At 32.6% G+C, this 17,447-nt stretch overlaps 1 protein-coding gene across 2 annotated transcripts in view; it reads left to right on the forward strand.

Annotated features, from left to right (window-relative positions):
- LOC127276994 (uncharacterized) overlaps nt 1–17,447 on the forward strand; it is a 183,093-nt gene that overhangs the window by 109,446 nt on the left and 56,200 nt on the right. For both annotated transcript variants that reach the window (XM_051297770.1, XM_051297769.1), the window contains one exon: nt 7,694–8,080. In XM_051297770.1, the coding sequence (XP_051153727.1) occupies nt 7,715–8,080 (366 nt within the window). In that variant the 5' untranslated portion in view covers nt 7,694–7,714. The remainder of the gene's footprint in view (nt 1–7,693; nt 8,081–17,447) is intronic.

Raw genomic sequence — 17,447 nt, forward strand, 5'->3', positions numbered from 1 at the left:
GACCAACACATGAATAAATGCTTGGCACGATTTTTCAAAATAGGTCCTAAACGAGAATCTGGATTTAGTGTCTCGATGTGATTCATACATCTATTGAGTGATTCCTTATCGACGTTTTGATCCTTGAGTAGGCTCTCCAAGGTGTTTGTGGGTTTAACTTCATCTGATGAAGCCATGGTTACTGTTGTGATTAAGTTTTAGCTTGAACAGCTGATGCGTGAAAACGTATGGATGATGTTTTCAATAATTCGTCTAAGAACTTTTTGACATGAGAATAGTCTGTCTTCGTCTAGATTTTGATGAATGGTGTGTGAGTAATCGAGATGACGTCACGAAGGGCTACGTTACTTGCCTGGTTTCCAAAATGGCTGAAATTTTGAACTTTTAGGTTCAAAATGTCGAGACGACGCGATGATTTACATTGGATGATGAATCCTTTAATTTTCTGTCACGATGTGCACTGAGATATTCTGGCAAGATCGCCAATTTGTTTGGGATCAGGATATTTTTTTAGGATCGCTACTTTTTACACTTGAATTGAAAAAGTAAATGAATTTTAATTATTGGAGATAAGCTCACGAAACCTTATGAGCCTCGGTAAATCATCATAAAAAATCACAGAAATTGTTTACTCAATAAAAAAATTTATTAATAATAAATTTTACAAACTTCACTTTTCAGATCACTCACACAATACACTATTAATTTAAAGTTTAATTTTGTTCTAAGTTTAACACATCGTTAATTATCTCTTAAGACGAAAACGAATACTGACTAATTTCTCAACTAACATGGTGTTTAACAGACTTGACCGCTGCTTTAACTAAGGTTAACTGAGTGCCTCCATGGAATATTCGTCCATGCCAATGTTCAATAATTAGGTCTGTGATAGGTGATTTTCGAGGTACAATTAAAGGGTATTTTTTAGCAGGATCAAGAACGGAATGCTTGAGTCTTCCTCCAACACGCAACTTGTTATTCTCATCGAGAAATGGATTTAGAGAGAATAATGAACTTTTCTTCGGAAGAGTGCGCTCTAGACTTGACAAATTTGCTACTTCAGAATGATATGCCGTTTTCTGAACCGTACTAATCCAGAAGAGTCGTGCATTATTGATTTCTATCGGTGTGAGGATTTCCGGAAGTCGTTCTTCGTTCGCGAAGATTGCATTTCGATATCTTGGAAGGAGTAGAAGCCAGGGTCAACCCAAAGCAGTAACACGAAGTAGATTTAAGAATGAGGATGCGTAGGGAGAGAATAGGTCCCAAACTTCCACCTTTTTTATCTGGAGTTGGCGCTTGATGCATGACAATTTTCTGCTCTAATAGTTCGGTTGGTTCTAGATTATGCTGATCTTTACTCCAGGGTTCTTTCGAAACAGTACGACGTGGGGGTCCGAACCGCCAAAGATCATGTTGTTTTAGTAGTTCTGGGGATAGACCGCGGGTCGCACAATCAGCTGGATTCTCAACACCTTCAATATGATGCCAGGTAGCTGTTGGTAAGTCAGTTTTAATGTAGCTCACTCTATTAGCTACAAAGATTTTCCACGTAGAAGGTTATGCTCGAATCCCATACAACACATTTGTGCTATCACACCATAAGTGAATTGGTAGGTCACTCAAACGAAGAGCCTTATAAACATGATTTGTCAAGCGGACTAAGAGTTGAGCTCCACAAAGCTCAAGTCTTGTCATATCACGAGTACAGGAACACACTTTAGCATAAACGACAGCTGAGTAAGCAGACATGGAAGCGTCTGAAAAACCATGGATTTCAAAGAACGTCACATCTCTTGAAATTATAAGCCGCATTGGAATTTCAATGATATGTATTTGTTTTAGAGAGTTGTACATTTCAATCCATTTTTTAAGAAGATCATTAGGTAAAGTCGAATCCCAATCGATATTTTTTTCCCACAGGGTTCTCATGAATATCTTGTAAACTATTGTCAAGGGTGCCAACCAACCTAAAGGATCATACTTGTCTTAAGATACTTAAAAGTACTTTGCGTTTAGTATTCGTTTCAGGTAAATCAGAACAAAAAGACAAAGGTATCAGATTCTGGTCACCAATATAATCCTAACAGAACATACTCTTCACCAGATTTCCAGCTTAGTGTTTGTGAAGTTTCTACCCATTCCGGAGGGAGATGTTCCAATAGGAATAAATCATTGGGAGGTCCATTTTCGGGGCGGAAGTCCGCCCGCCATGAGGAGATCAATGTACTCCTTTTGCAGTTCAAGACCAGTGTGCACGTTAGGTAACTGTCCTAGAACAAGTGTTACGATTTTGTTATAGAACACTTCTGGAACTGTGTTCTAGACCTGTTCTGCCTCTGATCTATAAAGAAGTTGTAACATTTGTTCTAGAACAGTGTTACAAAAATGTAACATAATAGATCTATTACTGTATTTTAGATATGTTCTCTATTTGTTCTGAAATAAATATATAACAAACAGATGCTTTATAATTGTAATACTACTAGAGTGGCTCAAGACTGTTAAAAATAGAAAACTATAAAAATCATTTCCGTGAAATATTCCCTTAATATCACTGGGAGAATACTCCTAATATCACTGAGATATCATCATGAAGTGGACATTTTGATCTCCATAATATATCACAGGAATGTTCCAAAAATTATTTCAATGATATTTATGTGACATACTGTGCTATTTGGGCACGGTTACTTTTTTTAAGTCAGGGAAATTGTAATGAAATAAACTACAAATTACAAATCTCAATTTTACTTTTATTAAACTGAAACAAAAAAAGTTCTATAACTCTAGAATCTTGTTACAGATCGGTTACAGAATTGTTATAGAATTAAAATTTTAAAAAATTTATTTTGTTACATATTCGTTCTAGAACAATGATCTAGAACATTCTAGAATTGTTACAGATCCTGTTACTGTTTTGTGCCTCCATGGGGACGACATTATTACTAAACTGTTCCTCACCAGTTCTATAACTTGTTCTTTTTTGTTATAGAACAGTTACACAACTGTTCTGTAACTTTGCACAGTGGGAGTGCAGTATCCATGTCGTCAGAACCGTTAAAGTGATCGTCGACGTAAATTTTTTCTAATAGCGATGCGGCTGCTTTCGGGAGGCGGACAGCTTTGTCTCTAACGATCTGTTTGAGAACGCGAATGGCCAAGTACAGTGAACTTGCCAACCCGTAAGTGACTGTTAAGAGTTTGAACGTGTGGGGAATGTCCATAGGGGATGTTCTCCATAGAATCCTTTGAAAATCCCTGTCATCGAGGTGTATTAGAATTTGGCGAAACATTTTTTCAATGTCCGCCGAGAAAACAATTCGAAAGATACGCCAACGAAGAAGTATTTCTGACATATCGGTTTGGAGTTTTTGTCCTGTATGTAGGAGTTCATTCAATGAAACTCCTGTGGAAGAACGTTGAGAACCATTAAACACTACACGCAATTTGTGCTGCTCTCTTAAACTTCGCCATGATGTGGAAAGTAGTGGCACGTTTTGTCATCGGAAATGTTAGGGACTCGCTCTATATGCTTAAGATCAAAATACGCAACTAAAAACTTATTGTAATCCTTAAATAGCGAAAGATACTTTTCAAACCTACGCTCCATGCCATTCAGGGTACGTAAAGCTTAAAGTCTTGTTTTTCGTCTGTTGAGAAAGGCTTGGATGATTGCGCAACTCCCTCTTGTTCCCAGAATTGTTAAAGTAGCTGAGGCAGCTTGTTTTGAACTATACAAGGCAGGCTAACGGCAGTGTGGGTCGGGATTGTAGTTTCAGTAGACGGATTCTGTCTGTTGAGCAATAATCGGAGTGTGAGAGCCAGTTTTAAGTCCTGGACGTAACATAATGGCGTAAGCTTTACATCCAAGCAATAACTCAATAGGTTGTCATAAATTCAAGTTCGGATCATCCAATTTAAAATCACTGAGTTGATGCCAACTATCTGAAAGAGGATAGGTGGGTGGAAGATATTCTGTCAACCGCGTTAGTACTAGCGCAGTAACTTGAAGTTTAAAGGACGAACTAAACTGTCAAGGCGAAACTACAAAAACTACAGAACCTTTCGAATTTCCAGACGGAGTTGCTCCTATCCCTGAAATGCTTAAATTGGAAGATTTTCTAGGTAGCTTTAAACGTTGAGTAAGAGATTCTGAGATGAAGTTGCATTCTGCGCATGGATCTAGCTAGGGTAGAAACTTCAACCTTTGATGAGATTCGAACCATAGCAGTGCCTAGGAGCATAGGAGTATGTTTGGTTACCGAAGTGTCAATAATGTGTCCAGTAACCAAGCTTTTAGAAGGTTCTGATTCCGGATGTGAAGACGTATCCATATTACCTTGAGATGTAGAGGCGGTTGTTCTAGCTTTTACTTTGTTCGGGTCATAAATAAGAGTTTGATGTGATATAAACCAACCAGTCCTCCCATTGATCAACTGCAGGATTTAGGATCTTAAAGTTGCCAATTGCGACATTGGTACCGTTTAAAAAGAGCCTTTAATTCACTTACCGATTTCTTTGTCATAGATTTTAATTTACAAAGGGTAGCTATTTGAACATTTACAAAAATTCGTAAGTTTTGATACTGTTCTGTTAGACTTTCCCAAGCGCGGGCGAAATTATCAGCGGTAGGAATAATATTCTGTAAAAGCAATGCTTCGTCACCTATTAAAGCGTTTTTGAGGTAATGAATACGTTCAATGTATCCATGAGAGAAGGATTCTCATGGATCTAAACAAATCTCTAAAATTAGCCCACACTTGATAGTCACCTGAAAATTTAGGAATGTCAATACGAGAAAGGTGGTGCCAAATCTGAGTTTCAAATGGGGTTCCTGAATTCTAATTGGGACCTTCATTATTCGAAGTACCAGGAGTTGAAGCTGGCAGATAGGATTTTAATTTATTGACAAAAATACCCTTTTGTGTTAGATACTGTTCTTCAGTTACCGACAGATAGTCATTCTGAAAATATTCGACAATTTTAACTTGAGATGCAATAAGACTATTTACAGAAGGAGGTGCCATTTTATCAGTAAATAAGGTCTAACTTAGAAAAAAAATTTGGTAAAACTTATTTAATTTCAAAAAAGAAGCAGCAACACAATATTAATAATATACTGAAAATATAAAGGATATTTTAATAAGTTTATCATTAAATTATAAAAGGCATATGGCGCACTCTCTTACAATAATATTCCAAACCGATAATGCAAAATTTCATAAAAAATTTAAAGAAAATAAATTATCTGAAAAGAGTCTCCATAAACCTTAATTCGCGAACTAATTTAAAATTTAAATAAATTCATGTTCATTTTAAATTTAGAAAATTAAGTTCTTCATTCTTTCACGCAAATAAATGTAATATATAAAATTCGAAATATTAAATTTGAAAAATTTAAATTTAGAATCCATGATACGCATTACATATATGTCAAAAAATAAACAAAACTGACAAGTCGAAGGTATGGAACGAACTCACATAATAGTAAAAAGAATCTCAACCGGTGTAATGATCGTAGATACTGAAGCGTAGAGTGTTCAAATTAATTCAATGTACTCCTTGATGTAGTAGAAGATCATTTTCAGTCTATCACTCGGATGTGGTATTGCTTGTATGGATGTGTGTGCAGACAGGCTATTAGTGAGAGTGAAAGCAATTAGCAGTAGTCAAGCGGCTCCACAGTAGTATAAGCGTCAAATTGTCATCCTTTAGCGGTGTACACAGAGAATACTGGTGTGCGAGTCGAGAAGTAATAACACACAGGCACAGTATGATATACCGAAGAATCCACATATATTTGGACACCTGTGTTGATGTTAAGCGAAGAAAAAACATCAACACATTTTGATGACGACAATTATCGATTTGAATAGAATTTTATAGCACTTCAAAACTATACGACAATAAAATCCAGAGTTTAATTGTTAATTAAAAATTAACAAATATTTCAAAAAATTAAATAAATAATGTTTTACACTAAAAAAAATGATCTCTTTCAGATGGTATGCGACAACATTCGCAGTGAGCGATAGACTGATTCAATACGAAATTGGGACCAACAAAGTCCATAAATTTAGGCAACCAAATTTTCATTCATGTAATTAAAGATCACTTAAAGTTAAACTAAATATAATTCTAAACACGGGGGTTTCCGGGGTCCCTGATTTGAAATCTGATGTTAATTTTTCAGAATTTTAAATGCCGGATCAAATATGGCGGACAGAAAAATTAAAAATCAATACAATTTACTAATATTAGATTAGTAATCAGCGACCTTGAAAACCCCTGAATAACGGGTTTCAAGCAAATACGTCAAATTTGAAAAAATATGTTCACCATATTGGTTCCGCCATATTGAATTTTGAAAAAATATCATCAGATTTGTCATCAGCGACCCCAAAAACCCCCGAGTAACTATTTTCAAGAGAATGTTAAATTTTTTTAAAAATTGGACCGCCATTTTGAATTTTTTAAAATAAATTTTTACGAGAAACTTTGGTCCTAACCGTTTTTACAATTTTTTTTGGCGAAGCAAAATTTAACATGCGACACTTGAATTTTATTTTATTAAAACATTTTTATTATAATTGATTTTTCTTTTCGTATTTAAGTGTGTTAATCACGTAATGCAATTAAAGTTAAGTTCTTTAATTTAAATTTTTCTTAAGAAATTGATTCAAAGATATTAATAAAGTATAAATGAACATTCTTAAAATAAATATGGTTTCAAAGAAAGTCGACCTATGTATATTTTTTGTACAATATCTTGTACAAGCTAAATAGAGTAAATTTAATAGCATATTATGAGACATGTGCATATCAGTGGCAATCTATACTCTGTTCCAGGAGAGATCGATATTTTTCTGTTCATCTTGTTGTAAAAGGATGTACTTTTAAATGAAAAAGGCGCTTCCTAGATTTTTTTAAAAATAATTTAGCTAATTATATGAAAACGATTGTAACATGTGTTGCTTTTCCTATGACTAAAATCAATTAAATTTTAAAAAAATTTAAAGAGAAAGCTTATTTGCTAAATCAAAAAATAATACACGCCTCCTTTTTAGTTTTCTGCGCGTAAAGGGCACAAATTCATCCTCAAAAATATCGATCTCTCCTGAAACAGAGTATAGAGTCCTTATGTAATTGTCCAAAATGGAACTAAATTAATTCCTTCAACTAGGAAGATTTTATTAAAAATTTAATGAAGTCACCATTTTTAATGAAAAGAAATTGTACCCGGTTTGTTGGCACCCATGGAGAATCCAACAATTTATGGAGTACTGATATTTTGGTCAAATTCGAAATTAAATCATAAAGTATAATGTAAACACTGCACAAAAGAAATTTCACTCACTTTTAACATACTTGGAAAAAAGTAGAAAATCACATTAGTCTTCATTTTTTTCAAGATATTGTCATTATGCTCACTGCTTCTAAGAAAATTTGTGTTTCGCTTCGGTATTAATACAAAAACAGTGTACTGTCAACATACACATTTGACCGCACTCAGATCAGCAACATCTACTTGCTGTTCAAAATTACGTATAAGTGCCCACATCCAGCGCATTTTCCCTATTATTATTAATTTCTGGTCAAAAGACTATGGAACTATTTATCTAATTGAAAGTCCTATTAATATTTACACAATATTTTAAAAGTAATAAACTATTAATTTTTTTATCTACAGGTCTTAGCAGACTCTTTATTAATGGATAACTATCGACACCATAATTACTACGGTCGATGCTTAAGAAAAAACGATAATCAAGAAATCATGGTCAAAAATTTTGTCGAAGGTGAAACTGTTTTCTACAGCCTTGTTTTAATTAGAGGCTATGTGCCTGTTTCATGCTCTTCTATTATGATTCGAGGACGTAAAAGTACGAACACAGAATGGCCAATTAGAAATGGAGAATTTCGTGTTCTTGTAGAACTAACAAGAGGAGTTAACGAATTAGAGTTGGAAGCTGGAGTAATAAAAACAAAATTTACATTAATTCATGAATCGAGGACAACTAGATTGAGAGTTACTCCAGTTTATGTAATTTGTTCTTCTCACGATGGCTATTTTCAGGTATATTTATTTAATGTAATGTTTTTACTATACGTAATTTTTCAAATAAATGGGCTTTTTAATTCATTGCAAAGTAATTAAGATTTCTTCAACAACGTGATTTTGACATTCCATGTGTAATAACCCTTTAACGTCCAAATTTTTCTAATGAGTAGATTTTTATAATTTGAATGTGATTTTATGCGCAGTAGTTTTCTAAGGCACAATAGGCTGCGCAGTAAATTTTATTTAACAAACCCTATTAGGGTTCATGAAGTACTTTACCAAATAAAAAAAAATAAAAAAAAATTTATAATACAATTATTTTTAATATATTTTCATATTACTCTACGTTTACAGTAACCTTACGGGAAGCTTACAACAACCTTACCGTGTAAGCTTACCACAACCTTATCATGTAAACTTACCACCACCCTACTGTGTAAGCTTACCTTAGCTTTACTGTGTAAGCTTATTGTAATGGCGGAAGTTTTAAGATGACCTCAAGTTTCCTGTAGGCTTACATGGTAACCATCCAAACCCTACAGATATCCTTACAGTAACCTCACAGCAAGCAGTCGTGCTATGTGGGTTAGAAATTTTACCATAATCACCAGTGAAATTTAAACCAATAAAAATAAACTTTTCTGCCATTTTTTGACAAATTTAAACCGTCCTCCACTATGAAAAATTAAAAAAAGGTAATTTTGTTACCTAACTATATGTTAGATATATTTATGGCTAGCTAAAGTAATTGAGCCCGAAATTTGGTGGACTTTGCTTATAGAAAATTTCTACTACATTAGAAAATTCTATACGCAAAGCTAATACAATTTAGTAAATAATTATTTAAATGTGTCATAAATATCTAGTAAAGGAGGTATTAAAGCATCTTAAATGATAAAAAAGGCTAAAATCCGGATCTACATTAAGATTAGATGTAAAATGTACTCCCAAATCATTAATTACATAACCTCTGTCAAGAGAAATGTTACTAATTTTATATTGAAAGACAATTTTCTCCTTTCTTCTAGTAAAAGTCATCACCTTACATTTATTGAAATTAACGTCAAGAGAGTCATTATTATACTAATCACAGAAACCATCAGAATCTCTCTGTAGGTCCTCACAATCCTTAATACAATTAACAGGTTTAAACAATTTAGCATCGTCATCGTAAAACAAAATTTCATTTCTCAATATTAATTCTAGTTTGTTTATATAAATGACAAATAACATAGGTCCAAGGTTGGACCCTTGTGGGACTCCAGAGGTTGGTACAAATTCAAAGGATGATTATTCATTATAATTGGCTATCATAACTCTATCACTTAGGTATGAGTACATAAGTTTAACTATCTTATCTGGTACACCAAGATCTTTTAAATCATTAAGGATGTTTTCGTGACTAACACTGTCAAACGGTTTAGAAATGTCTGTAAAAACAACATCAACTTGTTGATTATATTAAAGGAAAGTCTCTATTTTATTTTAAAAAATTAATAAGTTTGTAGTTGTCGAACGACAAGGTACAAAACCATGTTGATTTAGTGAAAGGGTAGACGAAAAATATGACAACGGAATATCACCAATAATAAACATTCATAAACAACGTGGTAAATGCATCAATAATTTACTGCGGGTTAGTTATCTCTAGATCATTATAATAAACAATAGCCGGAATTCTAAATGTTTTCTTAGATCTGTTTACATGAGCCCATATAAAGTTTGGATTGCTGATAACATCACATTCAATTTTTTTAAGATATAATTTATGTTGTTTGTGAATTAGGCTTTTAATATTTATCCTGTAATATTTGTAAGCCTCAAGATAATACGCATTACCAGAAATCTTATACTTTTTCCTGAACTTATTTTTCAATTTAATTTGATAAATAATCTCCTTGGTGTACCAATGGGGATAAGAGTAAGTCATCGATGTATTTCTCACATAACCCACTTCAGTTTCCAAAATATCAATAATTATGTCATAAAATAATTGTAGATCCATATTGGATCACATTCGAATTATAATTTTTTAGAAATATATTCAAGTACAAAAATAATTTTCTATAGTAGCAGCTAAAAATTAACAGACCTATAGTGTCAGGCATTATTAATAAAAGAGAAATTCAAAAAGTATAGTTTTACGAATGTGTCTTACTTTATTTTGTGAAAGAATTTTAACTATATTAAGATAAAAAAATTTACATTTTTAATAAAATTATACTTCTGTCAAAAAATGATTTTTATTCACGAAACACCTTAATATATAAGATAAATACGTATTAAACTAAACATAAATAATTTAAAGAACGGTGTTGAAAAATGACCAAAATTTGCCCATGCGGGAATTATGAAAAACGAGTAGTTTCCCATAGTTTAAACCCTGCTGAATCCGAAAATGATAATTAGAATCTTGCAAACCTGAGGGAAAGGGATGAAAAACTACCCCTAAATAAGCAATTCCAATAATTCACGACAATTAAAATGCAGTCAAGTAACATCTAAAAAATAAACCAAAATCGCTTAAAATTTGTTACTCGGGGGTTTTCGGGGTCGCTGATTACGAATATGATGTTAGTTTTTGAAAATTCAAATTGGCGGATCCAGTATGGCAGACGACTTTTTTAAAAAATCTTGAGAATCGCCTGAAACTTGTTACTCGGGGGTTTTCGGGGTCGCTGATTACGAATATGATGTTACTTTTTCAAAAATTGGAAATGGCGGTTCCGATACGGTTGGACAGTTTTCTATGAACCGTCGTATTCGCTTGAAACCACTAATATTTACTATTTGAATTGTTCTAGACATCACTTACTGTTTATTTATACGTATACCCAAGAAGCACGTAATATAACCTCAATATCAAGGTAATATTACACGTAAGATTCGTAATATAACGCTGTAATATTACAGTAATCTTACAGTGATCTTAAAATGTCCGCCTCAAGGTAATATTACTGGGAATATTACTGTAATATTAACGGTAATATTACAGTAATATTAACGGTAATATTACAATAATATTACAGACCACAGGTGTTTGGAAAGAAAAAAAAGTTTGCCTACGATGCCAAGAAAAATCATTGTTACCTAGTGGTTCCTTAGCCCCTCCTGAAACGAGAAAACTTAACCCGAAAATCGTAGCTGTTTATTTAGAGAAGTTTCGAAATTTTTTCAAAAAATTTGTTTTCTAAGGGTCAGAGATAAGTTTTAAATTATGTTAATGATTTTTATTTATGTGGGTGTGTTTGAAAGATCTCATTTTCTAGGTACAAGTGATTAAAAAATTTTTTAATAGAAAAGAACTCGAATTCGTAACTTTTCTTTTATGTAGGTGACGATTTTGGATGATTTAATTAGTAAATAAATAAATCGTGTTAATGAATTTATATCTATAGGACGAAATTCCACCACGAAGTGTTGTTAGGTTTTCTCAAAAACTGCCTGTAGGAGACGGAAGGAGTTGGATTTTTTGAAAAATTTAATCAGTGAATTTTGATTTTTTTGAAAAGTTAAAAATGTGTATTTTTACTACAAAAAATATTGAGATATCCTTGTTTGTTATTTTCGAGATATTAATTATTTAACGTTAACAAAAGATAAAATATTTTATATACAAATAAAGTCATCGTAATTCTGACGTTACCAATTGAAAGCTACCGTAATTCCGCATCCAACGAGCCCTATATGAAGAATTTTGGGTTAGTGGATTGTTAATAAATAATCGCATAACAACATTGCAATTGTTGATAAAAATCCCTCTAATTCAAAATAGTTCATATTAGTCTCGTTGGATGCGGAATTACGTTAGCTTTCAATTGGTAACGCTAAATTACGATAACATTATTTGTTTATAAAATATTGCATTTTTTATTAACATTAAATAATTCATTAATTAATATCTCGAAAATAACAAAAAAGGACATTTCAATATTTTTTGTATTGAAAATACACATTTTTAACTTTCCAAAAAATTAAAATTCACTGTTAATTAAATTATTAAAAATCGTCACCTATATAAAATAAAAGTTACGAATTCTAGGTTTTTTAATAAAAAAAATATTAATGGCTTGTATCTAGAAAATGAGGTCCTACAAACACATTGACATAAATAAAAATTATTAACATAATTTAAAACTTATTTCTGACCCTTAAAAAACAATTTTTTTGGAAATATTTTAAAATCACCCCTTGAAAGAGGTGAAACTTCTCTAAATGAACAGCTATGATTTTTGGGTTAAGTTTTCTCGTTTCAGGGGGTGCTAAGGAACCACCAGGTAACAATGATTTTTCTTGGCATCGTAGGCAAACTTTTTTACTTTCCAGACACCTGTGAGACTAATTTGAGTTATTCATAAAGCATAAAAAACGTAAATATATTATAAGTCAATTTGGCTTGTTGGTAAAACTCTGGACTCGTGTGCTTTGAGTTCGGGGTTCGATTCCCTGGATGGGTAGATTTTTTTCGTAAAGAAATATTCCCATAATATTACTGTAATATTCTCTTACCTTAATATTACGGTATAATATTACTGCAATATTACTGTAATATTACCTTAATATTAGCGCGTAATATTACAGTAACATTACCGGTAATATTACCTTGAGGCGGACATTTTAAGATCACTGTAATATTACAGCGTTATATTACGAATCTCACGTGTAATATTACCTTGATATTGAGGTTATATTACGTGATTCTTGGGTATACGTATAAATAAACAGTAAGTGATGTCTAGAACAATTCAAATAGTAAATATTAGTGGTTTCAAGCGAATACGACGGTTCATAGAAAACTGTCCAACCGTATCGGAACCGCCATTTCCAATTTTTGAAAAAGTAACATCATATTCGTAATCATCGACCCCGAAAACCCCCGAGTAACAAGTTTCAGGCGATTCTCATGATTTTTTAAAAAAGTCGTCTGCCATACTGGATCCGCCAATTTGAATTTTCAAAAACTAACATCATATTCGTAATCAGCGACCCCGAAAACCCCCGAGTAACAAGTATTAAGCAAATTTTATGGATTTTTAAAATTTTCGTCCGCCATATTGTATCCGCCATTTTGAATTTTCAAAAACTAACATCATATTCGTAATCAGCGACCCCGAAAACCCCCAAGTAACAAGTTTTAAGCAAATTGTGTGGATTTTTAAAATTTTTATCCGCCATATTGGATCCGCCATTTTGAATTTTCAAAAACTAACATCATTTTCGTAATCAGCGATCTCGAAAACCCCCGAGTAACAAGTTTCAGGCGATTCTCAAGATTTTTTAAAAAAGTCGTCCGCCATACTGGATCCGCCATTTTGAATTTTCAAAAACTAACATCATATTCGTAATCAGCGACCCAGAAAACCCCCGAGTAACAAGTTTTAAGCGATTTTGGTTTATTTTTTAGATGTTACTTGACTGCATTTTAATTGTCGTGAATTATTGGAATTGCTTATTTAGGGGTAGTTTTTCATCCCTTTCCCTCAGGTTTGCAAGATTCTAATTATCATTTTCGGATTCAGCAGGGTTTAAACTATGGGAAACTACTCGTTTTTCATAATTCCCGCATGGGCAAATTTTGGTCATTTTTCAGCACCGTTCTTTAAATTTTTAAATAATTGTTTTTTTAATTAAAAAAAATATATTTATAACTAAGGATTATTCTAAAATACCTAAACTTTATTTGTTGTATACATATATTTGATACTATTCTTTTAGTACAAAAATTAAATAATTTAGTTAGTTATAACGTATTTATTAGAATATAAGTGTCGTGAAGAATTTTTAAATTCGTTGTAAAAGATTCAAAGACATTTGATTAAGATTTTCAACGTACGAATTTAAAAGAATTAATTAGTGCTGCAGTCTATTTACGTGCAAGAAATTCGATGAATTAAAGGTTGATTCTTAACTTCACGAATTGAAAAGAATTAATGAGAATTGGTTCCGAATTCGGGTTGAAGAATTGAAAAAGATTAAATGTTTTTTATTTTATTTGGAAAATTAAAATCAATAAAATCTAGACGATTGTCAGACCAGAGCAGGCATTCGGTTTAGATTATGTGGAAGTGTAAACTCTGGCACATTTCAAGCTTTCTTGAGCTCCGAAATGTTAGCTGGTAAAATCGCTGCGTTCCAGCAGACACGCGGTCTGGCGCATATAACGTGCCGGGCTGGCGCACAGTGGGAAAAAAATGACCCTCTGTGGACAAAAATCTACCGACAAAACAAATCTTAACCGATTTTAATATTTATTTTTTCTAAATACTCGGAGACGTTTTTCCTGTAACGCACAACTGCGATAAATTTGATTTATTTCAAACTAACCTTAAAAATGATACCTATATATAAAATTACGTTATTAGGATGGTTTAAGAAATAAAAAAATGATTAATTTTGATATAGCAGAGAGTATTGTGAACCCTTTTTGATCACTGAATGCGAATTTGACATTAAAATTGCAAAATTTTAAAATTCAAAATGGCGGGTGCAATATGGCAGGCAATGTTTTATAAAAGTCACCAAATTCACTCGAAAGTTGTTATTCAGGGGTTTTTAAGGTCGCTGGTTACGAATCTGAAGTCAAATTTCAAAAATTCAAAATGGCGGATCCAATATGGCGGATAAGAAAATCAAAAACTAATTGGATTTGCTTAAAAGTTGTTACACGGGGGTTTTTTGGGTCGCTGATTACGAATCCGATGTCACATTTCCAAAATTCAAAATGGTGGATCCAATATGGCGACCAAAAAAAATTTGAAATTCACTAGATTTGCTTAAAACTTGTTACTCGGGGGTTTTCGGGGTCGCTGATGACGAATCTGATGTTAAATTGTCAAAATTCAAAATAGCGGATATAAAATAAAAAATAGGAAAAGAACTAAGCGCAATTGCGCCTACATCTAGGGTTTCGTGGCGTTTTAAATTTTAATTCAAAAAAATCAAAAATAAATAATTTAAAAATAAATAATAAAGTTTATTTTATAAATTTACCTAAAACATTAGGTAAAATGTCCATTCGATAATGTCCACTATTAAGACATGTCAACTCTTGGACATGTCAACTATAGAGACATGTCAACTATAGGGACATATCAACTACTGGGACATGTCAACTATAGGGACATGTCAACTATATGGACATGTCAACTATTGGGACATGTCAATTACTGAGATAGGTCAACTACTGGGATATGTCAATTGTAGGGGCATGTTAACTAATGGGACATGTAATGTCCATTCATGTAATGCCCATTCGGGAAAATGTCCATTCAGTAAATGGAGATTTGGGATCTGTGGGGTCCCAAAATTTGAATTTGGGAGCTATGGTGCCCCAAATTTTGAATTTTGTCAACTATAGAGACATGTCAACTACTGGGACATGTCAACTATTGGGACATGTCAATTACTGAGACAGGTCAACAACTGGGACATGTCAATTGTAGGGGCATGTTAACTAATGGGACATGTAATGTCCATTCATGTAATGTCCATTCAGTAAATGGAGATTTGGGATCTGTGGGGCTCCAAAATTTGAATTTGGGATCTGTGGTGCCCCAAAATTCGAATTTGGAAGCTATGTTTGCTCAAAATTCGAATTTGGGATCTGTGGTGCCCTAAAAGTTTAATTTGGGATCTGTGGGGCCACAAAATTTGAATTTGGGATCTGTGGGGCCCCAAAATTTTAATTTGCGATCTGTGCCCTAAAATTTTATTTTGGGAGCTGTGGTGCCCCAAAATATACTACGGACAGACGGACGCCAAAGTGAAACTATAAGGCTTTCGGCCATGGGCAACGAAACCCTAAAAATTAATAACTTTTTAAAAATTTGATCGCCATATTGGATCCGCCATTTTGAATTTTTTAAATTTGACTTCAGATTCGTAATCAGCGACCCTAAAAACCTCCAAGTAACAACTTTCATGCAAATTCAATGAGTTTTTAATTTTTTAATCCGCCATATTGGATCCGCAATTTTGAATTTTTGAAATCAGACTTCAGATTCGTAACCAGCGACCTTAAAAACCCCTGAATAACAACTTTCGAGTGAATTTGGTGACTTTTATAAAACATTGCCTGCCATATTGCACCCGCCATTTTGAATTTTAAAATTTTGCAATTTTAATGTCAAATTCGCATTCAGTGATCAAAAAGGGTTCACAATACTCTCTGCTATATCAAAATTAATCATTTTTTTATTTCTTAAACCATCCTAATAACGTAATTTTATATATAGGTATCATTTTTAAGGTTAGTTTGAAATAAATCAAATTTATCGCAGTTGTGCGTTACAGGAAAAACCTCTCCGAGTATTTAAAAAAAAAAATATTAAAATCGATTAAGATTTGTGTTGTCGGTAGATTTTTGTCCACAGAGGGTCATTTTTTTCCCACTGTGTGGCGTGCGAGACACGTTTGTTATCTGGGTACCATGTATTTTTTTTCATAAAAAACTCGATTTCTTCACTTTTACTGATTTTATGCTGTTTTAACGGGTAGAGCATTTGTTTTCGAGTTTTAAAACTATTATACTGACTTCCTGGCACCTCAAACTACCATTTACAAAAAAAATCAGACGTTTCCGACAATTTTTACTATTCACCCTTCCGTCGAACCGTAACTAACTAGTCAAATAATATCTAACTGTCTCAACCTGCATACATCTCCCCCATATTCTATATATAGAGTATAGACTATAGAAAAAAATTTATTTTTTTTATCATCCACTCAATATTCTTAGGCAGTGAAAATGTAGAAGAAAACTCAGATGCTGAAATTGATTCTTGTTCTGACAAAATGGGTTTAAAGTGTCTAGAAATCGCGTTTTTGGCGAAATCTAAGTACTTCTAACACTGAATCAAAAGGTCGTAGAACCTTCCACTTGGGCTTAATTTAAAGCTTAACACGGTGATCCTCGAATAATTTTAACCTCAACTTTCTTCTACCTCTGATTTTCTTTTTAGGGATGATAAGGGACTGTTTCATGATCATTTTGCAAGAAAAATTAAAATCGAAAAGTGAACACTTTTTTTTAATTGCGATTTTTTCGATTAAAATTTTTTTTTTAAATTGTTTTTTACTCTCTATTTGTTCAATATGTTATTAAAATTGTTGTCTTAGGAACATATATTATACAGAATTAAGAAAATTATGTACCTTTCATTTAAAAAGTATTTTTTATTGTTTTTTGCTATAGAAAATGTATGTGAATTATTAACCTTGTAATTTTTAGTGCAATTTAAATCTAAATTCAAATTGTTTATACTTTAACATGACATTACGATGACGTATTATTCAGTACATCGTTAATAAACCAAACCTAAAAAATGTCAAATAACATATTTGAAAATATTAATTTACTTTATTAGTTTACCAAGTGTTACTG

Source organism: Leptopilina boulardi, unplaced genomic scaffold (assembly GCF_019393585.1).
Source record: "Leptopilina boulardi isolate dan_hultmark-lab unplaced genomic scaffold, ZJU_Lbou_2.1 LbouV2_162, whole genome shotgun sequence".
Lineage (NCBI taxonomy): Eukaryota > Metazoa > Arthropoda > Insecta > Hymenoptera > Figitidae > Leptopilina > Leptopilina boulardi.